The sequence below is a fragment of the Pelophylax lessonae genome, assembly GCF_965119305.1.
Source record: "Pelophylax lessonae genome assembly, chromosome: 11".
In the NCBI taxonomy this organism is placed as follows: Eukaryota; Metazoa; Chordata; class Amphibia; order Anura; family Ranidae; genus Pelophylax; species Pelophylax lessonae.
Genome location: NC_138778.1, coordinates 92,203,685 through 92,230,778, shown reverse-complemented (window position 1 = coordinate 92,230,778; position 27,094 = coordinate 92,203,685). Strand labels below are relative to the sequence as shown.

The 27,094-nt window shown below is 47.9% G+C and overlaps 1 protein-coding gene across 1 annotated transcript in view; it reads right to left on the bottom strand.

The window, feature by feature from the left end:
• LOC309566665 (melanoregulin-like) overlaps positions 1-27,094 on the bottom strand; it is a 145,428-nt gene that overhangs the window by 30,663 nt on the left and 87,671 nt on the right. Inside the window, exon 4 of the mRNA XM_082271908.1 lies at positions 17,343-17,506. Within this exon, the coding sequence (XP_082128034.1) occupies positions 17,343-17,506 (164 nt within the window). The remainder of the gene's footprint in view (positions 1-17,342; positions 17,507-27,094) is intronic.

Sequence of the window (27,094 nt, the reverse complement as noted above, 5' to 3'; positions counted from 1 at the left end):
CTCCCCAGTACCCATTACACAGGGGAGATTACAAAGAGCGGGTATCTCCCGCTTACCCCGCGGTCTCTGTCATCTGAAGTCCCGCCTCCTGGACCGGCGCCTATGATAGACATCACACATCCCAGCATTGGAGGCGGGACTTCGTATGACAAGCGGGAGTAATCCAGCGACGCTCCCCTTCCTTCCCCTCGGCCTCGCCCGTCCCCATCTGCCACTCTGTGCACCCGCCCATGATCGGCTTTGCCTGGCGCCCTCCCCCAGTTGCTTTTTTTTTTTTCATATCGGCGTATAACACGCACGCATGTTTTGCTCTCAATTTTCAGGAGGAAAAAAATAGATTTTTGTAAGGTTTTACCGTAAAATCCTTTTCTCTTAAGCTCATTGACAGACGTAGTCCTCCTTGATTAATATCAACTCGGGTTATACTACCCTCTACAGGAGTAGGACTAGACAGGAAAGAAAACGTTCTGGCCACACCTTAGGGGCAGTCCCAGAGGGTATATCCTCTCACTTCCTGCTACAGGATATCAGTTATGTCACAAAGCAGTGTCAGAGAATTTAACCCAACCCAACTCAAAAACAGAGGGGCGGGTACTACGTCTGTCAATGAGCTTAAGAGAAAAGGATTTTACGGTAAGATCTTACAAAAATCCATTTTTCTCTGTCGCTCATTGACAGACGTAGTCCTCCTTGATTAATATCAACTCGGGACGTCCCAAAGCAGTTCCACAAATGAGGGGTGGGATAACAGAAACCAAAATCCAGAAGGCCCAACCGGAGCCAACCAGAAGCATCAAGGACTCATCGAGCAAAAAGATGAGACCTAAGTGAAAAAACCCAACAAACCCTCGAGGTAGACCAACGGTCTCCTCAAATTGCGGCCTGCAAAACCTTGCGGCCAAATGAGGCATCCGACGATGCCATCACATCAACTTTATAAAATTTTGTAAAGGTATGAACCGACGATCAAGTAATCGCCTTGGAAACCTGGACCCCTGACGCCTGATGGTGGAAGGCCCAGGAAACACTAAGCGCCCGAATAGAGTGCGCCTTAACAGGGAACGGAGGTTTCCGACCCTTAATAGAATAAGCCTGTACCACCGTCTGTCTAATCCATTTGGAGATAGTCGCGGCAGATGCAGGCAACCCCTTTCTGGGGCCATCCGTGATCACAAAAAGTGAATCCGTTTTACGGAACGATTCCGTAGCCTTCAGGTATACCCTGATTACCCGAACTACATCCAAGGAATGCAACGCACATTCCCGAGGATGATTGGGCTTAGGACACAAGGAAGGTAGCACAATATCTTCATTCAGATGAAAATCTGAAACCAACTTCGGAAGAAAGGATGGCTTCGGATGAAGAACTACCTTATCCCTATAAACCACTAGATATGGGGAATGGCATGATAATGCAGCCAGTTCTGACACTCTACGTGCAGATGTGATAGCCACCAAGAAGGCCACCTTCTGGGATAATGTAAGCAAGGGAATCTCCCTGATATTTTCAAAGGGAGGTTTCTGCAGAACCGACAAAACCAAATTAAGATCCCAGGGCGGTAAGGGCGCGCGCACTGGCGGAGCCAAGTGCCGCACCCCCTGGATGAAATTCCGCACCAAGGAATGAGTAGCCAGCGGCTTCTGAAAGAAGATTGCTAACGCTGAAACCTGACCCTTGATAGTGCTCAAGGATAGTTTCTGCTCAACCCCCTTTTGCAGAAAAGCCAAAATTCGGGTCACCAAATAGGGAAAATCCCAACGATTCACACCACGCAATATAAGTCTTCCATGTGCGATAATAGACTTTGCTGGAAGTCGCTTTCCTTGCTTTAATTAGATTAGGAATAACTGAAGCTGACAATCCTCTGTCCTTCAGTACCTGGGTCTCAATGGCCAGGCCGTTAAAGCCAGCGACTGTAAAGCACGATGGAAGATCGGTCCTTGAGACCGCAGATCCTCCCTGAGAGGAAGTCTCCAAGGAGCGTCTGCGACTAGTCTGCCCAAGTCGGCGTACCCGGCTTGACGAGGCCAGCCCGGAATTACCAGGATAACTGGAGTTCCCTCCACCTCTATCCTGCGGAGAAATCTCAGCAGTAACTTGAGAGGGGGAAAAACATACAGTAGCTGATACTGCCCCTACGGGGCGCTCAGCGCGTCTGCTGCGTCCGCCAGAGGATCGCGGGCGCGAGCCCTGTTGAGCCGACCTGCCAACAGATCCATATCCGGGGTGCCCCAATGAATGGACAGCTGGTGAAATACCTCTGGATGAAGAGACTATTCCTCTTGATCCAGAATCTAATGGCTGAGATAATCTGCCTGTCCACCCCCGGGATGAATATCGCGGAGAGAGCTGGAACAACTGTTCCGCCCAATAAAGAATGTTGGCCACTTCTATGGCCGCCAGGGCACTCTTGGTGCCCCTTGGTGATTGACATAAGTCCTGACCGTGGCATAGTCCGATTGGATCCGAACCGGGCTGCCCTGGAGCTGCTCGGTCCAGTAAATCGGACAAAGTCTGATCGCTCTCAGTTCCAACACATTTATCTGTAACCTGGAATTTATCAGAAGAAATAACTTCCCCTGGCTGAGAATCGGAGACCGAAGCCACCAGACCAGAGCCTCCCTGGTCCGCTCGCTCAATCGGACCCGATTGTCCAGGGAATCGGGATTCCGATTCCATTTGAGGAGAATCTCCTCTTGGAGAATTCGGGTATGAGACTGGGCAAACAGTACTGCCTCTAAGGAGGCGACCATCAGTCCCAGCCAGTTGACGGACAGCAACATCCGAATCATTGACTGAATCTTCTGGAGTTTCTCCGCATGGAGAAACACTCTTGCCAAGGATGTATCCAAAATTAGGCCCAGATAGTTCAGTGTCCTGGTGGGAACCGGCCTGTGAAGATGGGGATTTGAAGATAGGCATCCTAAATGTCTATGGACGCCAGGAGATCCCCCTGATGCAGGGAGGCCACCACTGTACGGATGGACTCCATCTCTCCCAAGACCGGAATTGGACGCACCTAGCCCTTTTCCCTGGGCATTGTGAACAGGTTCAACTAGAACCCCTGAAACTGTCCAAGGAATGGGAACTACCACTCCCTGTTGCATCAAGCTGTCCCCCGCAAAGCTTTTTAAGCGACCCGGGGATGTCGAATGTTGGAAGGGAAGAATCGCACCAGTGGAAGTGATCGAAACTCGATCTTGTATCCCGACCGTATGACCTCGCAAACCCCTTTATCCGGGATTCTGGAAAGCCATGGATCCGGAAACCGGTGAAGACGTCCCCCCACCCTAGAGATGGGTGGGGGCCCATTCTGTCAATCCAACGGGATAACCGTGGCTTTATTTAGTCTGAAAATCGGTGAGTCCACTATTGGTGGTACCGTCCATCTTATAATGAGGGATACCTCAAACTGATAGTGCCTAGCAATGCGTTTGGAAATAGCAGGGGTTCGTTTTCGGACGACCCCATTTGGGCAAGGGAAACCCTTCGCCATCTTGGTAGGCTTGCTAGTACCAAAAAAGGAATATCAGTCTCAGCTACCTCTGCCGGTGTAATCTCAAGATTTAAGGTTTCCCGGACAGACACAACTAGTGCCTCCACCAACGCTTCTTGTGCTATGGCGGAGGCAGAAGCGTCCTCCTCACTGTCTGAGGAGACCGTACCTGAGACAGCAACCCCAGAAAAGGGGCTGCAATGACCAGCTCAGAATCCGTATCTGAAGTATCAGATGAAAATAGGGGTAGGCGGGGGTCGCTTTTCTTGACCCCCGTCCCTGACAGGCTACCTCCACCCGGGATACCAAAGACTCCAAAACTGCTGATAATGCATCATCACAAGTGGGGTACTGGAGGGTCCTGCGGCCACCTCGAGGGGATCAGGTGGGGATACATGTGTGGCAGGGTTCATGATTAACAAGACACTTGCCAGCAAACACAAAAAATTAATTGCAAGAAAAAACATTTTTCTTTTTTCTTTTTTTTTTTTTTACTTAGTCCCCCAGCGCAATAGCGCCCCTCAGTGTACCTGCTTGGACCCCTCAGAGAGAGAGAGAGAGAGACCCCAAGGCTCACCTGATGCACAGAAGTTTCTTATCAACCTGCTTCCAGCACTGTCTGTTACAGACAGGAAGTCTTTGGCTTGCTTTCCCGGGCCGAGGAGGCGGCTCCGCCCCTTTCTTGAAGATCTCACAGGAACACTGGAGAAGAAAAGCTGCCTAAAAAAGTATTTCTAAAAAATCTTGCCAGGACCAAAGATCCCAGCAAGGAACTTAGGTCCTTACTCCTAACTAGACAGAAAAAACTGATATCCTGTAGCAGGAAGTGAGAGGATATACCCTCTGGGACTGCCCCTAAGGTGTGGCCAGAACATTTTCTTTCCTGTCTAGTCCTACTCCTGTAGAGGGCAGTATAACCCGAGTTGATATTAATCAAGGAGGACTACGTCTGTCAATGAGCGACAGAGAAAGTGTGTGTTATACGCCGATAAATACGGTATATTTCTGCATACAATTTCATCTGCATAGGATAATGTAATCAGGCAACCCCTGACTTGTGTGTGGTAATCTGATCAGGAGGGGGAGGTCCATGCTGTATATAAATTCTGTGTGACTGTTCAATAAACTAAAAAGGTTCCAGTACAAGCTAAGTTGTCGGCTAGCTTTGTTTGGGGCGGCTGGGAAAATTTGGTATCTATGTTCACGAAGCTGTATACTGAAGCCGTATACTGACGGAAGTCCAAAAGTACAAGTGTGGGTTGAAGTTCCATTACAGGCATGTACTGCACACAATAGAGGCACAATAGATTAACATTTTTAGGGATAAAACAGGCGGTAGCAACTTATGGCCCCCTCACCACCTGTCAAACACCAGCAATGATAGCCGCATGTTTGAATGAGCTCTTAGAGACATTTCACCCCCCTTCCTCCCTCAGAGACCCCCTAGAGCCCTTTACATCCATGCACCATTTAGAGTCCACCTCTCCTCCCTCATCCCTCTAACATAGAGGCCAATCAGTTTTCTTCAGATTGACACAAACAACATACTGTAGCAGTATCATTTCCTCCCAGTCATAGCGTCAACACAGGGACATTTTTTCCTTCTGGTGACACTACAGATGCAGGGACAGTTTTCCCCAGGGACACCACCACTGCTGTGACATTTTTCCTTCCAATGACACCACCGACCACTACCCTATATGTGTGCACCAATTTTAAACTCTCCAGGTTGCTGCAGTGTAACACTAAGTACTATTTTAGTGCATGTCACAAACATTACAGACCTTACACCACTATTAGTCCGATCCGAGGGGGTGGCGCAGATTACCATCTTTGCCCTGGGCGCTGGATGACCTTGTCCCAGCACTGCCTGTATCATTTATAAGCAGCCACGATAAACCTGGTCAGTTTACAGAGGGGAGGGCAGCACCAGGCAGGATCAGACAGGTATTTTAGATGATAAACTACACAGCACAAGCACTGTGCTGTTTAACATGCTTTAACCACTTGCCAACCGCCCCATGCAGATTTACTGCGGCAGGGCGGCTCGGCTGCTCATAATCACGTACATCTATGTGATTATGTGCACGAGGTCATGGCGCTGGAGCAGCGCTCCCACTGTGATTAGAAACAGCGGGAGCCAGACCACGGGAGGAGCGGGCTCGATCGCCTCCGGCCTTCCGCAATCTTCAGAGAAACTGACAGGAGAGCCGCCTGACTATATAAACAAGGCAGGCAGCTCTCCTGTCAGACAGGTACAGTGAGATTGTGTGTGTCAGCTAAGCTGAAACACCGATCTCTGTGTGCCTGTCACAGAGCCCTCCCCCCCCAGTTAGTAAGCACAATTTAGGCTCACACTTAACCCCTTGATCACCCCCAGTATTAACACCTTCCCTGCTAGTGTCATTTATACAGTAACAGTGCATATTATTTAGCACTGATCACTGTATTGGTGTCACTGGTCCCCACAAAGTGTCACTTAGTGTAAAATTTGTCTGCCCCAATGTCGCAGTCCAGCTAAAAATTGCTGATCGCCGCCATTACTAATAAAAAAAAAAAAAAAAAAGTCCAAAATTCTATCCCGTAGTTTGTAAACGCTATAACCTTTGCACAAACCAATTAATATACGCTTTTTGGGATTTTTTTAAATCACAAATATGTAGCAGAACACAAATTGGCCGAAACTGATAAAAAAATGTGATTTTTAAAAAATTTTTTATTGGGAATGTTATATAGCAGAAAGTAAAAAGTATTGTTTTTTTTTTCAAAATTGTCGCTCTTTTTTTGTTTATAGCGCAAAATCTAAAAATCGAAACAGGTGATCAAATACCACCAAAATAAAGCTATATTTGTGGGGGGAAAAAAAGACATCAATTGTATTTATGTACAGTATTGCATGACCACGCAAGTGTTAATTAAAGTAACGCAGTGCCATATCACAACAAATGGCCTGGTCATTAAGGGGGTAAAACCTTCCAGGGCTGAAGTGGTTAAAGAAACAGGACATTTAGGCCTCATGCACACTGGACATTATCAAAACATCAGTAGAAAGCTGTAGAAGGAGTTTTTCAGTTTATTTGCAGTAGCGTTTTTTAGCTTTTTTCAGCTGTAGCATTTTTTAGCAAAACTATACTCCCCCACGAAACGCTTATGGCTTGAAAATGTTGATAAACACCAAATAGCTGCATTTTGGGGCGTTTTTCATAGTTTCTAAGCTTTTATCAGAGTTAGAGCGTTTTTACAGCTGAAAAACGCATCCAAAAACCCGCTAGTTCTGGGTTTTTTTCCAGCCAGAAAACGCCCCTGCCAAAAACAGCTGATAGCCTATGTGTGCATGGACACATAGGATAACATGTTGGGGGGTTTACTGGCTGTAGAAAAAAACATCTGACGCCAAAAACAGCAGCTGTAAAAAAGGCCCAGTGTGCATGAGGCCTAAAAGTGAATGTAAACCTTATGTAGCGCTATCCCCGCTGGAGCTGCTTGAATAATTGCGCCAGAGTTTTTCACTGATTAATCCACAGCCTGTCACAGGGTATTTTCACACAGCCAGGTGCCCACACTCTTCCGCTCGTTGTCACCAATAACCAGTCTAGGGGATGTGTTTGTTTTATTTGGAGAACTTGGACAGGAGAAGAGAATTAGTAGGATACTCCAAATAACTACCGCATATACTCGAGTATAAGCCGACCCGAGTATAAGCCGAGGCCCCTAATTTTACCACAAAAAAATGGGAAAAATTATTGACTCGAGTATAAGCCTAGGGTGAGAATGCAGAGCGGCGGGCATGGTACAGGAGATGCAGTGCTGTGGGCATGGAACAGGAGAATGCAGGGTGGCGGTCATGGTACAGGAGAATGCAGGGTGGCGGGCATGGTACAGGAGAATGCAGAGTGGCAGGCATGGTACAGGAGAATGCAGGGTGGCGGGCATGGTACAGGAGAATGCAGAGTGGCAGGCATGGTACAGGAGAATGCAGGGTGGCGGGCATGGTACAGGAGAATGCAGGGCTGCGGACATGATACAGGAGAATGTAGTGCTGTGGGAATGGTACACTAGAATGTGGGGCTGTGGGCATAGTACAAGAGAATGCGGGGCTGCGGGCATACTACAGGAGATGCAGTGCTGGGGGCATGGTACAGGTGTACTATGCCCGCAGCACTGCATCCTTTGTAGTATGCCCGCAGCCCCGCATAATGGCAGGTAGTGCAGCTGTGTTTCACTTACCTGTTCCAGAGGCACCTTAAATTTAAAAATGGCGCCGCCCGGCGCCTACACGTCATTGCGCATCCGACGCCGCTCGGGAAAGCTCCTATACATTCGGCTATTCCCAGGAATAGCCGACCGTGTACGGCCTGTCCCGAGTGGGGGCAGCGCATGCGCGGTGATATTTTGGCGCCATTTTTAAATCTAAAGCACGTCGGGCCGACCGGGGACATTTTTTTTTTTTTGACTCGAGTATAAGCTGAGGGGGACGTTTTCAGCACAAAAAAATGTGCTTAAAAACTCGGCTTATACTCGAGTATATACGGTATTCACAAGAGAGGACAACTTCTTCAATAGAACTGTGTAGCAGACTTTCAGTAGAGCTGTGTAGCAGACTGTCAGTAGAACTATGCAGCAGTCTGTACAGAGTAAGGCACGTCTCTTTAGAGCAGAAGGAATTTAGTGGAATTTAGTGGACTTTGCTTCTTCAAGGCACTAGCCAGTGTCCCCTTTAGCTTACACCCAGTTTGCTGACTTCTAGCACAAAGAGGGGGGTTTTAGCAACAACAGTCTCTGGGATCCCTTTGGGGGGTCTGTACTCACAAGGCCCTAGCCGCAGGTCACCTTCCTCTGTGATACCAGACAAGATTCGTTGACATCCTCCCTCAGTCAGCTTGCAAAAGAATCATGGGTTTCAGCTTTTATTGTTTCAGGCCCTCAGGTCTCCTACCTGAGGCTGCATGGCAGCCTGTGCTGGGGAGAAGCAGCAGCCCTCTCCCCACCTAAACCTCTCCCTGTTGAGGTGGGCTGGACTGGACTGGACGTCGAGCCCATGTGCTCCTCAGATATAAATACAGTCACCCACCATGCCTTGGGGCTCATCCCCTACTCCTTCTAATTGGCCAGGGCTGTATAGACATCCCATGCTCTCATCTGCCAGGTTTCCACCCACTGTCCAATATACTCAATAGCTATTGGATCAGTGTGAAACATCCAGACAACATGAGCAGCACCAGAGCACACCAAGCAGCCTCTGCTAAACAATTACAGCTCTCTGTTAAGCAGACAGCACATAAATTGTTTGTCTCCCTGTTAGGCAGAGAAACCAAAAACTATATACACTCACTCTAGCGCCTAACTAGGAGGGTGCTACACCTATTTATTTTATTAAAATAAAAAAAGGCTATATGAACTGGATGAACTATTGTCTTTATTCAACCTTAACAGTGGCGGCCCGTGCATAGCGGGCGCCAGGGCGCCGCCCCCCTACCCCTAAAAAAAAGAAAAAAAAATGACAGCGAACAAATAAAGTTTAAAAAAAAAAAAAATTGGGTTCGCCGGCCTTGGTAAGGGAAGTGGTGGCTAGGGGGGGGGGGGGGGTGGGGTTACGTCCCAGAAGAGGCGCCGATCGGCAGCCTTCTGGGGGCGTAACCCGATCGCAAGTCCTTGCGATTGGACACCCCCACTTTCGGATATCCTGGCTGTGATTGGTCCAGTCTCCAGCCTGGACCAATCATCATCCAGGACATCCGATCCCTGACGTCACAATGGGGGCGGTGCCGGTGCGTGAGTCAGTCACTCACCGTCACCGCCGCTCGGAGGACGAGGGGGAAGCCGCTCTCCTTCCCGCCACCGCAGAGAGGACGGACTGGATCAAGGAGGGAAGAACCCGCCGCCGCCGCCAGGTAAGTGCATTAAATTGAAGGGAGCACGCACGCTGCACTCTGCATTGATTGGGGGACAATGCTGTGGGCACTCTGCATTTATTGGGGTACATTGCTGTGGCACTCTGCATTTATTGGGATACAATGCTGTGGCACTCTGCAATCATTGGGGTACAATTCTGTGGCACTCTGCAATCATTGGGGTACAATTCTGTGGCGCTCTGCATTTATTGGGGTACAATGCTGAGGCGCTCTGTATTTATTGGGGTACAATGCTGTGGCACTCTGCAATCATTGGGGTACAATGCTGTGGGCACTCTGCATTTATTGGGGTACAATGCTGTGGCACTCTGCAATCATTGGGGTACAATGCTGTGGGCACTCTGCATTTATTGGGGTACAATGCTGTGGGCACTCTGCAATCATTGGGGTACAATGCTGTGGGCACTCTGCATTTATTGGGGTACATTGCTGTGGCACTCTGCATTTATTGGGGTACAATGCTGTGGCGCTCTGCAATCATTGGGGTACAATGCTGTGGCACTCTGCAATCATTGGGGTACAATTCTGTGGCACTCTGCAATCATTGGGGTACAATGCTGTGGCACTCTGCAATCATTGGGGAACAATGCTGTGGGCACTCTGCAATCATTGGGGACAATGCTGTGGCGCTCTGCAGTGATTGGGGACAATGCTGTGGCGCTCTGAATTGAAAGGGGCATGCACGCTGAACTCTGCATTGTGGGGGCACAGCACAGTGTTTATTGCATTGAAGGGGGCACAGCACAGTGTTCATTGCATTGAAGGGGGCACAGCACAGTGTTCATTGCATTGAAGGGGGCACAGCACAGTGTTCATTGCATTGAAGGGGGCACAGCACAGTGTTCATTGCATTGAAGTGGGGCACAGCACAGTGTTCATTGCATTGAAGGGGGCACAGCACAGTGTTCATTGCATTGAACGGGGCACAGCACAGTGTTCATTGAATTGAAGGGGGCACAGCTTCAAAGTCACGCAATTTTTTTGCTGCGTTTTTTGGCGCGAAGCAATACCTATTACATTTTTCTTTTTGCGCCCCCCCAAAAATTTTGAGCACCAGCCGGCACTGAACCTTAACTACTATGTTACTATGTTGTTGGTATTATAAACAAGCCATAAAAAATCTGTTCTGATCGTACAGAAATAGGGGGTCAAGATTAAAAAGGGAGCACGCACGCTGCACTCTGCATTGATTGGGGGACAATGCTGTGGGCACTCTGCATTTATTGGGGTACATTGCTGTGGCACTCTGCATTTATTGGGATACAATACTGTGGCACTCTGCAATCATTGGGGTACAATTCTGTGGCACTCTGCAATCATTGGGGTACAATTCTGTGGCGCTCTGCATTTATTGGGGTACAATGCTGAGGCGCTCTGTATTTATTGGGGTACAATGCTGTGGCACTCTGCATTTATTGGGGTACAATGCTGTGGGCACTCTGCAATCATTGGGGTACAATGCTGTGGGCACTCTGCATTTATTGGGGTACAATGCTGTGGGCACTCTGCAATCATTGGGGTACAATGCTGTGGGCACTCTGCAATCATTGGGGTACAATGCTGTGGCACTCTGCAATCATTGGGGTACAATGCTGTGGCACTCTGCATTTATTGGGGGACAATGCTGTGGGCACTCTGCATTTATTGGGGGACAATGCTGTGGGCACTCTGCATTTATTGGGGTACAATGCTGTGGGCACTCTGCATTTATTGGGGTACAATGCTGTGGCACTCTGCAATCATTGGGGTACAATGCTGTGGGCACTCTGCATTTATTGGGGTACAATGCTGTGGCACTCTGCAATCATTGGGGTACAATGCTGTGGGCACTCTGCATTTATTGGGGTACAATGCTGTGGCACTCTGCAATCATTGGGGTACAATGCTGTGGGCACTCTGCATTTATTGGGGTACAATGCTGTGGCACTCTGCAATCATTGGGGTACAATGCTGTGGGCACTCTGCATTTATTGGGGTACAATGCTGTGGCACTCTGCAATCATTGGGGTACAATGCTGTGGGCACTCTGCATTTATTGGGGTACAATGCTGTGGCACTCTGCAATCATTGGGGTACAATGCTGTGGGCACTCTGCATTTATTGGGGTACAATGCTGTGGGCACTCTGCAATCATTGGGGTACAATGCTGTGGGCACTCTGCATTTATTGGGGTACATTGCTGTGGCACTCTGCATTTATTGGGGTACAATGCTGTGGCGCTCTGCAATCATTGGGGTACAATGCTGTGGCGCTCTGCAATCATTGGGGTACAATTCTGTGGCACTCTGCAATCATTGGGGTACAATGCTGTGGCACTCTGCAATCATTGGGGAACAATGCTGTGGGCACTCTGCAATCATTGGGGACAATGCTGTGGCGCTCTGCAGTGATTGGGGACAATGCTGTGGCGCTCTGAATTGAAAGGGGCATGCACGCTGAACTCTGCATTGTGGGGGCACAGCACAGTGTTTATTGCATTGAAGGGGGCACAGCACAGTGTTCATTGCATTGAAGGGGGCACAGCACAGTGTTCATTGCATTGAAGGGGGCACAGCACAGTGTTCATTGCATTGAAGGGGGCACAGCACAGTGTTCATTGCATTGAAGGGGGCACAGCACAGTGTTCATTGCATTGAAGTGGGGCACAGCACAGTGTTCATTGCATTGAAGGGGGCACAGCACAGTGTTCATTGCATTGAAGGGGGCACAGCACAGTGTTCATTGAATTGAAGGGGGCACAGCTTCAAAGTCACGCAATTTTTTTACTGCGTTTTTTGGCGCGAAGCAATACCTATTACATTTTTCTTTTTGCGCCCCCCCAAAAATTTTGAGCACCAGCCGGCACTGAACCTTAACTACTATGTTACTATGTTGTTGGTATTATAAACAAGCCATAAAAAATCTGTTCTGATCGTACAGAAATAGGGGGTCAAGATTAAAAGTAATGTACATACATTCACACTAGGGATTGACCGATATTGGTTTTTCGTTGCCGATACCGATATTTTGGCCATCGCATATCGGTATCGGCCGATATTTTCTACAACCTATGTCAGGGTCCGAGACTAGTCTTCTCTTCCTCCATTAGGTAGTGATGCTCATGTAAGGGTAAAATTATGTCACATAGCATAATTCTGTTTGCAAATGTTATTGAATATGCCACTCACATATGTACAAATTAAAGATAAAAGCAATTCCACATTAGCAGATCTGCTGGCAGATTGGTATCTCTCACCCACTTGCCGTAAGTGATACCCGGGTGATACCGCTCCGTTCGGCATCCACTCAATACTGCTCTGTCTCTCCCCGCTCCATCTCCCACCCACCTGATACCGATCCGTCCCTCACCCACTTGCCGTATGTGACACCCGGGTGATACTGCTCCGTCCGGCATACGATCTCGGAGGTCACGTGTGTGGTCACGCCCGCAGTGACAATTTACAGTTCAGCTGAGGATCAGGGAGCTCGGTCCCATATACAGCCGCTCCCACCGCTCTAACTATTCAGACATAAAGGGGGCCGTCTGATGCCGAGTCGCAATTGCGACCTGTGCGACCACTGTAGGTCTGCAACCGCCTATGGGGAATTCTGAACAGACAAGTTGAGCATCACTCTCCATCTAGCATCCAGGCTCTAAAAGAGGTCGTTCTTGAAGAATGGAAAAAGATAGATGTTGCAATAAGTCGCCAACTGGTTCATTCCATGCCTAGAAGACTTGGTGCTGTCCTTACAAATCATGGAGGTTATACAAAATACTAGGTGTATTTGTTTTTGTTATGAGGTGTATTCATTTTTGCATCAACTAATTTGAGTAAAACTGAAGATTTTGTAATTAAGTTATATTATTAACCTTACTTTCATGTAATGAGCTAAACAAATGTTCTATAAAACTCAGTTTTGTCAAAATTTTGAAAATTGTTCTTGCGCTCATTGAGATACATTTCAAAAGGGATTTACTAATTTATGCTGAGCACTGTATATGAAGTAAGTTTAACAGCTGCTATAGCATCTTGCAAAAAATGAAAAGATCAGTTTTGGATTGACCTCATGTATTGCTTATTTATACAAACAAATCTGTAATTTATATTATTACTTTAAATAGTGACACTAACTCACATGTACATACATTGAAGTTTTGCTTACTGGATCAAGGGGCAATACATCTCTTAGTCAGTGGCGGCCAGTGGGCGCCGCCCTCCCATCCATGCGTCTGGCCCCCTAATCTGCATGCAGGCGCGCTGGACGCATGGAGTTCAATGGGGATTTTTTTTGGCATCACCTGATTAGAGCCACAGGCTCTAATAGGGCGATGCAAAGGGTGGACCCGGGGCGCAGAGCAGTGCGTCCCGAGCCCACCCATTGTGTGACAATAGCGAATGAAAATTCGCTATTGTCACACCGATCCTCCTCCTGGCCAATCAGGAAGCAGGTCCGATACGCGCTTCCTGATTGGCCGCAAGGCAAACCCCATGCCATTGGCCGAGGAGGAGGCAGGAGCGGAAGGACTGGAGGAGACGCGCCGCCAGTCACCGGGACTGAGGAGAAGTCGCCCGCCACCGCTGCTGCTCCAGGTAAGTAAGGGGGCACGCACGCTGATCTCTGCATAGGGGGAATGTATGCTGGTCACTACATTGGGGGCACGCACGCTGATCTCTGCATTGGGGGCATGTATGCTGGTCACTACATTGGGGGCATGTATGCTGGTCACTACATTGGGGGCATGTATGCTGGTCACCAGAGATGTATAGTAACGAAGTAGAACTACTTAAGTACTGTACTTAAGTACCGAAATGCGGTATCTGTACTTTCCTAGAGTAGAATTTTTTTCTCCTACTTCTACTTTTACTTCACTACATTTTTTCGATGATTTCGATACTTCTACTCAAGTATTTTTTTTTGTGCTGCATAGTTACTCGTTACTTTTAAAAAAATTACCACTGCCAGAACAGTAGATGGCAGGTTTCATAAAGCTCAAACAAATGTGTATAATGTCATTTGTAAATCAGCGCATACGAAAATAAAGGCTGTGTATAATAAAAGCTGCTATACCAAATCTTTCCAATAAAAAGAAAATATGAAACAAACAAATAAATGGTGCTACAGCGCTTAAAGTGCATCAAGAAACTACTAACAAACACCGGTTAATCATTTGAATAAATCATTTGAAATAATAAAAACAATATGATGTTCATACTTTTGACTTCTTTCTTTAATAACTACATAACACAGTACTTGTACTTCTACTTTCAGTACTTGAGTAGAAATTTTTTTTCAAAACTACTGGTACTTTTTACTTTTAGTACTTAACCACTTTACCACCGGAGGATTTTCCTGCTAAAAGACCAGGGGTTATTTTGCGATTTTTTACTGCGTGACTTTAACGGACAATCGCGCGGTCGTGTGACGCTGTACCTAAACGAATTTCACGTCCTTTTTTTCCCACAAACAGAGCTTTCTTTTGGTGGTATTTGATCACCTGTGCGATTTTTTGATCACGCGCTATAAACAAAAAAAGAGCGTAATTTTTGCAAAAACAACAATATTTTTCACTTTTTTTTATATGAAATTCCCCCCAAAAAAAATGTAAAAATCAAAATTTTTTAAAATTTTCGGCCAATTTGTTTTACGCTACCTATGTTTGGTAAAAAAAATCGCAAAAAGCGTATTTTGATTGGTTTGCGCAAAAGTTATCGCGTTTACTAACAAAGGGAAAGATTTTTGTCATTTTTGGTGTTTTTTTTTTTAACGAGTAATGGCGGCGATCTGCGATTTTTTTTGCGGTACTGCGACATTGCGGCGGACAGATCGGACCCTTGACTGACATTTTTGACACTTTTGGGGGTACCAGTGACATTACTGCAGTAATCAGTGCTATATATATGCACTGTTACTGCAAAAATGACACTGGCAGGGAAGGGGTTAACAGTATTGGACAGGGAGGGGTTAAGTGTGTCCTAGGGGCGTGATTCTAACTGTGCAGGGACAGGTCTACTAGTGTAAAAACAAAGATCAACAGTTCTACATAGTAGAACTGTTTGATCTTCACTTTTACACAGGGAGAACTGACAGGTGGCTTGTTTACACAAGCCGCTCTGTCTTTCTCCCGCTGTAGCGGCGATCGTAGTGTGACCGGCGGACATCGGGTCCGCCAGTCACACTCCCGCACTCCTCCGTGAACGAGCCGAGGCGGGCGCGCGCCTCGGCGGGCGCGCGCCCGCCCGCTATTGGCTCTGGAAGGAGTGACAGGCGAGCGACGTAGACCTACGTCACTCTGCCTGGCCGGGGCCGACTGCCGCAGTAAATATACTGTGCGCAGTCGGCAAGCGGTTAAGTAGCAAATTTTTTGAAAAAACTACTTGCAATACTTAAGTAAAAAAAATGTTGAATACTTTAGTACTTCTACTTAAGTAACTTTTTCTGCGAGCACTTCCACTTCTACTCAAGTAATTTTTTGATCGAGCACTTGAACTTTTACTCAAGTAGAAATTTCGAGTACTTTATACAAGTCTGCTGGTCACTACATTGGAGGCATGTATGCTGGTCACTGCATTGGGGGCATGTATGCTGGTCACTACATTGGGGGCATGTATGCTGTACACTGCATTGGGGCATGTATGCTGGTCACTGCATTGGGGGCATGTATGCTGGTCACTGCATTGGGGGCATGCACGCTGATCTCTGAATTGGGGGCATGTATGCTGGTCACTACATTGGGGGCATGTATGCTGGTCACTACATTGGGGGCATGTATGCTGGTCACTGCATTGAAGGGGGCACGCATGCTGATCTCTGCATTGGGGGCATGTATGCTGGTCACTGCATTGGGGGCATGTACGCTGGTCACTGCATTGGGGGCATGTATGCTGGTCACTGCATTGGGGGCATGTATGAGGGTCACTGCATTGGGGGAATGGTATGTTGGTCACTGCATTGAAGGGGGCATGTATGCTGGTCTCTGCATTGGGGGCATGTATGCTGGTCACTCCATTGAAGGGGGCATGCACGCTGATCTCTGCATTGGGGGCATGTATGCTGGTCGCTGCATTGGGGGCATGTATGCTGGTCACTGCATTGGGGGCATGTACGCTGATCTCTGCATTGGGGGAATGGTATGCTGGTCACTGCATTGGGGGCATGTATGCTGGTCACTGCATTGGGGGCATGTACGCTGATCTCTGCATTGGGGGAATGGTATGCTGGTCACTGCATTGAAGGGGGCATGTATGTTGGTCTCTGCATTGGGGGCATGTACGCTGATCTCTGCATTGAAGGGGGCATGTACGCTGGTCACTGCATTGAAGGGGGCATGTACACTGGTCACTGCATTGAAAGGGGGCGCGCTGGTCACTGTGCATTGAAAGGGGGCACGCTGGTCACTGTGCATTGAAAGGGGGCACGCTGGTCACTGTGCATTGAAAGGGGGCACGCTGGTCACTGTGCATTGAAAGGGGGCACGCTGGTCACCGTGCATTGAAAGGGGGCACGCTGGTCACTCTGTATTGAAAGGGGGCACGCTGGTCTCTCTGCAGTGAAAGGGGGCACACTATACCTTAATTACTGAAGGCCCCTTTCACACTTTTGCGACCTCAAAGTCACGCAATTTTTTACAGGGTTTTTTGCCGCAAAGCAATGCCTATTACATTTTTCTGTTTGCGCCCCCCCCCAAAAAATTTTGAGCACCAGCCGCCACTGCTCTCAATCATACTACAGAAAAGCAACTTTGTGGGTGAAACCATATTCCACCAGATCATGCAACTATATTATAGAGACCTAATAACTCATATCACAATGGTGTCAATGGGTCCAAATGTACAGCTTTCAAAATGGCTGTTTTAAATGTTTATTTAGGATGGGTACATTCACGGCTGCCTACACTGTGGTGGCTGGCTAAGAATTTAAGTAGAGGTGTAGGGAAGATGTCAGTGGTACTTACCAGCACAAAGAGGTACCTCTCAGGGGGGATAGTGTGCTGTTCAAATATACTGGTCTCTTGAGCTAGCAGATTGAGCAGGTGGCGAGCCTCTGTGGGATTACGCAGGCTGTTATAAGATGTATTTGAAGTGACAGTGAGCAAGGAGTCTGCTTCATTGTGGAAACCTGGGAAAGAGAAAAGAAACGTTAAGATGAGAATGAGGGAAGAAAAGAGTGTAAGGCTAGCCATATACAGATAGAGAAATTGATTGATTCCCCCAAGGCATCTTCCCTGATGACTGTTTTATTCTAACAACACGGAATACATCTGATTGGATACACTGTTGGATGTCACTGTTCAGCCAACATTTTTCTACCAGACTCCTTTGATTTTTCAACTGAATTTTGTTGAGCTGGCTGGTAGTTACAGGACCATCCACAACTCAGATTTTAGCCGATTCAGCAGGAATCAGCTCACATTTCAGCTGTGTATGGAAGACTTAAGGCCCGTGTTACATGGTGACTTTAAATTACAAAGGAATGTATTCTACTTTTAAAGTGGAATAACTATTGCCATAGGAGCCCGGAAGTGGGGTGTATTTTAAGAGCAACTAAGGTAACCACCTGAAATTGTATTTATATGAGCCGTCTATAATTTCAGGGCTCAGATGGGCATGTGGTGAACAGCGCTAGGAAAAAATCAGCCTCTGCCAAATTGCACATGTGCTGACAGGGAACTTGCTGACAGGAGAGGGCACAGTGACCAAAATAATAACCCATCATTTTGCTGGAGCTTCCTCCCTGCAAAGTCAGCAGATTGGAGATATGTTTGTGATCAAGCTGTGCTGCAGCTGGAGTAGAAGATGATCTGGCTGGAGTGGGAGGATTAGAAAACAGGCCTCAGAGAATTATGTATACAAGTGAAATCTGCATATGTATTTAGATAGGACAACTTGTGTCTCTCAGTGATGGTAAACCTCTCGGTCAACCAAATTATTTGCAATAAAATCTTGTTCCTTCCAACATCTCAATGCATTAGTCCCACAGACCTGTTCACGTCTAAAATGAGTGCATTTATGTGCTAACACATGATTTATGCCAGCCACCCATTATCAACTGATATAAAAAGAAGCATTTGGGCAATAACCATTTTGTTTACTAGGGTCAGGCTATGGCTGTAGTGGTTTTCTTCCCTTCTTCCTCTGACCCTCACAGATATAACCAAGCTAGGGAGGCAGTCCAAGCATCTAGGTTTGTGTCAGAATCTTTTAAAAAACGAATATCTATGTGTTAATACATGAAAGGTGGAAGATACATCAGAATCGATTTACAGAATTAAGATGAAAGGAAGATGATATTCTCTGCAATTTTGCCTGCGTCATTAGCCACATAGGAAAGGCAGCAGGAGTATGAGAGAAGGATTTGGATTTCTAGAACACAGAGCTGACTTTTCTTGGGGTGTAACTTATATGCTAAAGATGGTTTGCACCTAAATAAAAGAGGTCTGGTGTGCAAATACTAGAATGAAGGGCAAGACTCAATGCCAGACCTCTTTTTGGTTGAATGGTGCCAAGCTGGAGTTGAACATTAATCTCAATGATGCTGAGCTATAACATTTTGGAGTTGTAGTAAAGAGGGGGCATACTATTGCCACTCTCCTTTTAAATAGTGTTAGAGTGCACGCGCTGTTAAATTTTTACGTTGTAATGCTTCTAGACAACATCTCAATGCAGGCAGTGTGCGAGAGAGTGATCCATCCAAAACTGGTGCCAGGGTGAACGCACTTCAGGAAGACATCACTATCTATAGGGAAACTCCAAGCCTTAGGACTCTTTCCACATCGTTACTGGCACAGAGAAATCCACAGTCAGCCATTAATCACGCAGCACTTGATGCCCCCACAACAAAAACTAATATGGTAGCAGTGTCTATGTCCTCACTATATATATATATATATTGTTTCTCCCTATGTCTCAGTCTCCCGTGAATGTACAGCTTCTGTATTCTTTTTGCCATGATCTTCAACACTACAGACCAGACATGCCTGTCCTCTGTGCCTTGCATTCAGTGTTCCACACTTTATGTTAGTAACGCACCCACTACCCCAGGCTAGAGTTGCTTGTTTTTGTCACATACGTTCATTTTATAGGTCTATTCCAGTGGTTCTCAACCAAGGTTCTGTGGATCCCTAGGGTTCCTCCAGAGGTTGCTAAGGGTTCCTTGAGCAATGAGCAATTTCTGCCTCTCAGATAAGTTCCCCTGACACCATTGATGTTTTTAGCTATCTGGAAGAAGGTAATTCTTCCCAATGTCCACAAGTGTAAGGAGCATTCATCCCACTAATGTATCATGAGTTGTAGATATAGTCATTTTTAGCAGGGGTTCCCAGAGACCTGAAAATTATTTCAAGGGTTCCTCCACGTTGAAAAGTTTGAGAAAGGCTGGTCTATTCTATCTTCTATCATCAACTACATTTCACCATTGTGCCTGCTACTTTCACTCAGAATATGGACCCCAGTTGACAGTTTTGGTTAATTTTCTGTCATTTTTCTCATCGGGCTCTGAGACATAGCAACCTTCTTATCAGTACTACAGCAACATGTATGACCCTAATAGCTGACACTGCACTGATATGCATGGCCCAGCTTGATGCCACAAAATTAATGCACACAAAACATGCACCCCACCACTGCACCTATGTGCACAAGCCCACACACTGACACTGCTTTGATATATACAATCCTGCTCACTCCCTCTGCACTGACATGTCCATGCACCGGCCTGTACAAGCCTACATGCCACCACTACACTGATACACACTTCGTCACTGCACACCACTGCACTTCCCCACTCACTACTACTGCACTTATGTGCAAAACTCTACTCACTACTTCTGCAATTACACTTCACTCAATGTCATTGCACCAGCATGCATGGCCTGTATTCTACACCACTGCCCACAGAACCAACACACACTACCAAACTCGCTATCACTGACTTGCACTTGTGCTTCACCTCCACTGGGCCGACATACACTTCACTTTCCACCATTGCACCAACATGCACTTCTGTATTCATCCTGGTCATTGGCACACTTTTGTGTTCATATAAAAGAAAATGTGGGTAACAATGGCCACAATATGATTTCATTGAACTTTAGTTGAAAAACAACAAGCACATCGGGAGTCCTGTGCGAACTGAAAGGAGGCCGGCAGGTGGTGCTGTGGAGCAGAGCAGAGCAGAGCGCGCGGGATCAGTGTCTGTGTGCGAGTGAGAGGAGCGGGGTGTGACAGACCGGGTGTGTGAGTCCCCCCCACCCCCCTCAGAGGAGCGGCGGCGTCCGGGCGAGAACCCCCCCCCCAGAAAGGAAACGGGCGGTGAGCGGAACGGTAACCCCCCCCCCTTTCCATTGTTGCGGCGGCGGCGGCGTCCGGTGCTAAGAGGCCCCCCCCCCACCGAGGTAAGAGCGGGCGGCGGTAACCCCCCCCCCTTGTAAGATCGGGCGGCGAGCGGTGCGGTAACCCCCCCCCCCTGTTGAGGGCGGCGTACAGTAACTGTCCCTTGCGGCGAGCGGTGCGGGAACCCCCCCCCCCCCTCAGAGAGGAGCAGAGGAGACTAGCTGGCCGGGAAGTGACCGAGGGAAGCGGGGTACTGAGAGGAGACTGACCGACTGAGGGAGGAATCACAGCCAGGAACTGCTAGTGACAGGCTTAAAGGGACACACACTAGGTAAGTAAGACTGGTGACTGAGATTGAACAGTGACTGAGGGTGTAGTGTAGTACCTGAGTGTCTGGGAGTACCTGTTGCTACCTGAGTGTTCTGGGAGTGGTGCGACTGGCCGGGCTGTGCGACTGAGAGCTGTGCGTCTGACCGGGCTGTGCGACTGTTGTGCGTCTGACCGGGCTGTGCGACTGTTGTGCGTCTGACCGGGCTGTGCGACTGAGAGTTGTGCGTCTGACCGGGCTGTGCGACTGTTGTGCGTCTGACCGGGCTGTGCGACTGCTGTGCGTCTGACCGGGCTGTGCGACTGTTGTGCGTCTGACCGGGCTGTGCGACTGAGAGTTGTGCGTCTGACCGGGCTGTGCGACTGAGTGTTGTGCATCTGACCAGGCTGTGCGACTGAGTCTGACTGGGCTGTGCGACTCAGTGTTGTGCATCTGACCAGGCTGTGCGACTGAGTGTTGTGCATCTGACCAGGCTGTGCGACTGAGTGTTGTGCGTCTGACGGGGCTGTGCGACTGAGTGTTGTGCGTCTGACCGGGCTGTGCGACTGAGTGTTGTGCGTCTGACCAGGCTGTGCGACTGAGTGTTGTGCGTCTGACCGGGCTGTGCAACTCAGTGTTGTGCGTCTGACCGGGCTGTGCGACTCAGTGTTGTGCGTCTGACCGGGCTGTGCGACTGAGAGTGTTGTGCATCTGACAGGGCTGTGCGACTGAGAGTGTTGTGCGTCTGACCGGGCTGTGCGACTGAGAGTGTTGTGCGTCTGACCGGGCTGTGCGACTGAGAGTGTTGTGCGTCTGACCAGGCTGTGCGACTGAGAGTGTTGTGCGTCTGACCGGGCTGTGCGACTGAGAGTGTTGTGCGTCTGACCAGGCTGTGCGACTGAGAGTGTTGTGCGTCTGACCGGGCTGTGCGACTCAGTGTTGTGCGTCTGACCGGGCTGTGCGACTCAGTGTTGTGCGTCTGACCGGGCTGCGCGACTTAGTGTTGTGCGTCTGACCGGGCTGTGTGACCCAGTGTTGTGCGTCTGACCAGGCTGCGTGACTGAGAGTGTTGTGCGTCTGACCGGGCTGTGCGACTGAGAGTGTTGCGCGTCTGACCGGGCTGTGCGACTCAGTGTTGTGCGTCTGACCGGGCTGTGCGACTTAGTGTTGTGCGTCTGACCGGGCTGTGCGACTTAGTGTTGTGCGTCTGACCGGGCTGTGTGACCCAGTGTTGTGCGTCTGACCGGGCTGTGCGACTGAGAGTGTTGTGCGTCTGACCGGGCTGTGCGACTGAGAGTGTTGTGCGTCTGACCGGGCTGTGCGACTCAGTGTTGTGCGTCTGACCGGGCTGTGCGACTCAGTGTTGTGCGTCTGACCGGGCTGTGCGACTCAGTGTTGTGCGTCTGACCGGGCTGTGCGACTCAGTGTTGTGCGTCTGACCGGGCTGTGCGACTCAGTGTTGTGCATCTGACCGGGCTGTGTGACTTAGTGTTGTGCGTCTGACCGGGTGGTGCGACTGGGAGTGTTGTGCGACTGACTGGGCTGTGTGATTGTGAGTGTTGTGCAACTGAGCGTCAAGTGAGTGAAGCGGAATACCACAGGGTGAGAAGGTAGCGTTTGGAAGCCAGGAAATAGCCACATAGGATAGACTTAAATCGCTGAATCCCCATTAGATTAGATAGTAGGTACAATGCCCGGCGGGTGTGGAGATGCGACTCGGTGTACATCTTGTGATATGTATGCGTTCCTCGGACAGGTGATCGAGGGCGAATACAAATGCGCAAAATGTGAGCACGTTGCTTCCCTGGAAGCTCAGGTCCTGAATCTAGGGAAGCAGCTGGCAACACTGAGACGAATGTCCATACCGGAGGAGAGCCAGGATCGTACCAGTCAGGTGCAGGCAGGGGTCTGCACAGAGGTGGGCGGAGTATCGGAGGTGCAGGCATCAGAGCAGAGTAGAGGGGTGACAGTTAGGAGGGGTAGAAGGGGACAAGGCAAGGAGGCTGATCCTGGGCTGGAGCACCCCAATAGATACGCCCCGTTGTGTGATGTTGGGGAAACCAGTCAGGGACCAGCATTGCTGGAGCAGAGCGACGCCCCTAGCTGCCAGGGGAAGAACTCCTCCAGTGAGGCCGGGAGAAAGGGAAAGGAAAGACAGGTGCTGGTGGTAGGGGACTCAATTATTAGAAGGGCAGACAGTGTAATCTGTGACATAGACCGTGTGCGCCGAACAGTCTGTTGTTTGCCGGGCGCTCGGGTTCGGCACATCGCGGATCGGGTGGACAGATTACTGGGTGGGGCTGGGGAAGACCCAGCTGTCATGGTACACGTGGGTACCAATGACATAGGCAGAGGAAGACGGAGAGTCCTAAACGATTTCAGGGACTTAGGCGCTAAGTTGAGGACTAGGACCTCCAAGGTAGTATTTTCCGAAATACTACCTGTACCTCGAGCCACACCAGAGAGGCAGCGGGAGATTAGGGAAGTTAACGAGTGGCTGAGGAGCTGGTGTAGTAAGGAGGGTTTCGGGTTCCTGGAGAACTGGGCCGACTTCTCAGTCGGTCACCGGCTCTTTGGTAGGGACGGATTGCATCTAAATGGGGTGGGTGCAGCCGTACTGGGTGCGAGGATGGCCGAAAAGTTAGAGGGGCTTTTAAACTAGGGAATGGGGGGGAGGGTACAGATGTAGAATTAGCCAGTGGAAAGCAAGATACAGAGGGCAGAAATGGGGGCATTAGCGGTAGGGTGTTCGGAGCTCCTAAACCCAGGGTGGGTACGGGGAAAAATCAAGAGAGCAGCCTAAAAACATCAAATGAGGATAAATGTAACCGATCTAAATTACGAGGCTTGTATACCAATGCCAGAAGCCTGGCCAACAAGATGGGAGAGCTGGAGCTGCTGATGTTTGAGGAGGACTTAGATTTTGTGGGGATAACTGAGACTTGGTTCGACAGCTCTCATGATTGGATGGCGACCATTCAGGGGTATTCCCTTTATCGCAGGGATAGAGAGGGTAAAAAAGGGGGAGGGGTATGTCTGTATATTAAGAACAGTATACAGGTAAATATGAGGGATGATATTAATAATGGAGCTATGGACGAGGCAGAATCCCTATGGGTAGAGCTTCAAAGGGAAGGCACGGTGGGGAAGGTAATATTGGGCGTATGCTATAGGCCCCCCAACCAGAGTGAGGAGGGGGAGGCGGACCTCATGTTACAGATAGGATTGGCAGCAAGGATGGGAAATGTCATTATAATGGGGGACTTTAATTATCCGGATATAGACTGGGCAGAAGGAACCGCACACTCAGCCAAGGCTAGGCAGTTCCTAAATATTTTGCAGGACAATTTCATGGGTCAGATGGTGAATGCACCGACAAGAAACAATGCGGTACTTGACCTACTGATTACCAACAATGCAGACCTGCTCACGGATATAGAAATACGGGAAAACTTAGGGAGCAGTGACCATAGGTCAATTGGTTTCAGTATTAATTACAATAATAGGAAACACAAGGGTAATATTAAGACGCTGAATTTCAAAAGAGCCAATTTCCCTAAACTGCGCTCGCTGCTAGAAAATATCAAATGGGATAGAACCCTGGGAACAAAGAACACGGAGGAAAAATGGGAGTGCTTCAAGAGCATACTTAACAAGGGGGTGGGCCAGTGCATTCCACTGGGAAATAAATTTAAAAGAACAAAACTAAACCCTGGGTGGCTAAACTCCAACATAAAAATGTATTTTAGAGCTAAAGAAAAGGCCTTCAAAAAATACAAGACTGAGGGGTCAGTGGCAGCATTTAAGCATTATAAAGAGTGTAATAAGAAATGTAAAGATGAAATCAGGGCGGCTAAAATAGAACACGAGAGACATATAGCGGAGGAGAGTAAAAAGAACCCCAAGAAGTTCTTTAAGTATATAAACAGTAAGAAAGCGAGGCCAGAACACATTGGCCCCATAAAAGATGATAAAGGAAAAATGGCCACTGAGGACAGAGAAAAGGCGGAAGTGTTAAATAATTTCTTTTCTTCAGTCTTCACAAAGGAATCGGGGGTCTACACGAACCCAGCTTGTAAGGCCGAACTAAATAATACACCTCAGGAAGTGCCGCCATGGCTAACAGAAGATAGACTTAGAGCTAAACTAGAGAAGCTTAACATAAATAAATCCCCGGGACCGGATGGCTTGCACCCGAGGGTTCTTAAAGAGCTCAGCCAGGTGATTGCCAGACCATTATTCTTGATCTTTAAGGATAGTTTACAGACGGGTATGGTGCCAGCTGATTGGAAAAAAGCCAACGTGGTACCAATATTTAAAAAGGGGCCGAGATATATCCCGGGTAACTATAGGCCGATCAGCCTAACATCTGTAGTCTGCAAAATATTGGAGGGGATGTTAAGGGACCACATACAAGACTTTAGTAATGAAAACGGTATTATAAGTATTAATCAGCACGGATTCATGAAAAATCGTTCGTGCCAAACCAATCTATTAACCTTTGTGAGCTGCCACCTAGATAAAGGTAAGCCTGTGGATGTGGTGTATCTGGACTTTGCAAAGGCCTTCGACACCGTTCCCCACAAACGATTACTGTACAAACTAAGGAAGATAGGTATGGACCATAAGGTGAGTACCTGGATAGAGAACTGGCTCCAGGGGAGAGTACAGAGGGTGGTGATTAATGGGGAGTACTCGGATTGGGCGGGTGTGGAAAGTGGGGTCCCCCAGGGTTCTGTCCTGGGACCAATCCTGTTTAATTTATTCATAAATGATCTAGAGGAGGGGATATCTAGTACAATCTCAGTATTTGCGGATGATACTAAATTAGGCATGCCAATATCTTCTATGCAGGATGTGGAAACCTTGCAAACGGACCTGAACAAAATAACGGAGTGGGCAACTACATGGCAGATGAGATTTAATGTTGAAAAATGTAAAGTAATGCACTTGGGGGCCAGAAACCAGAAAGCAAGCTACTCGCTAGGGGGGGAACCTCTGGGTGAGTCTAGGATGGAAAAGGACTTAGGGGTACTGGTAGACAACAGGCTTGGCAGTGGCATGCAATGCCAGGCCGCAGCAAGCAAAGCCAACAGAATACTGGGATGTATAAAAAAGGGGATTCACTCCAGAAATAAAGAGATTATTCTCCCGCTCTACAAGACTCTGGTCCGGCCACATCTGGAGTATGCTGTCCAGTTCTGGGCACCGGTCCTCAGAAAGGATGTGCTGGAACTGGAGAAAGTCCAGAGAAGGGCAACAAAAATAATTAGGGGGATGGAGGACATCAGCTATGAGGAAAGACTACAAGCCCTGAACTTATTCTCTCTGGAGAAGAGACGATTGAGGGGGGATATGATATCAATGTACAAATACTGTACTGGCGACCCGAGCATAAGGAACAAACTATTCAGAGAAAGGAGATACAATAAGACACGTGGCCACTCACTAAAACTAGAGGAAAGGCGGTTTAACCTTAAAGTGCGTAAGGGGTTCTTCACTGTAAGAGCGGTAAGGATGTGGAATTCTCTTCCACAAGCAGTCGTATCAGCAGGGAGCATTGATAGTTTCAAAAAACTATTAGATGGACACCTTAAAGACCACAACATACAGGGGTATACAATGTACGGCTAAAAGCAAACACACACACACATCATAGGTTGAACTGGATGGACTGATGTCTTTTTTCAACCTCACTAACTATGTAACTATGTAACATACCTGAAAAGAAAAAAATATTTTTTACTGTGTCAAAAAAGACACAGTAATTAGGATGGTTTTGGTCAAATTATAATGTAAAAACTATTCATATGGGCAATATTTTTAGAAAAGGCTGAAAATAAAACCTATGTGACTTATTTCTAATGTTAAAAAGCAAAAAGAATATTAAAAAAGGCATTAAAAAACAACTTAACGGAATCTTTCATCATTTGAAAGTTACAAACAATATATCAAAGCTGTAAAATAGTTGGTTATTCTGGACAAAGAAATGCAATCCTATTCAATATTTTCTTCAACTCTGGCTATACAAATGAAAGTCGTGATGCTGATGTACAAAATAAAGATGAC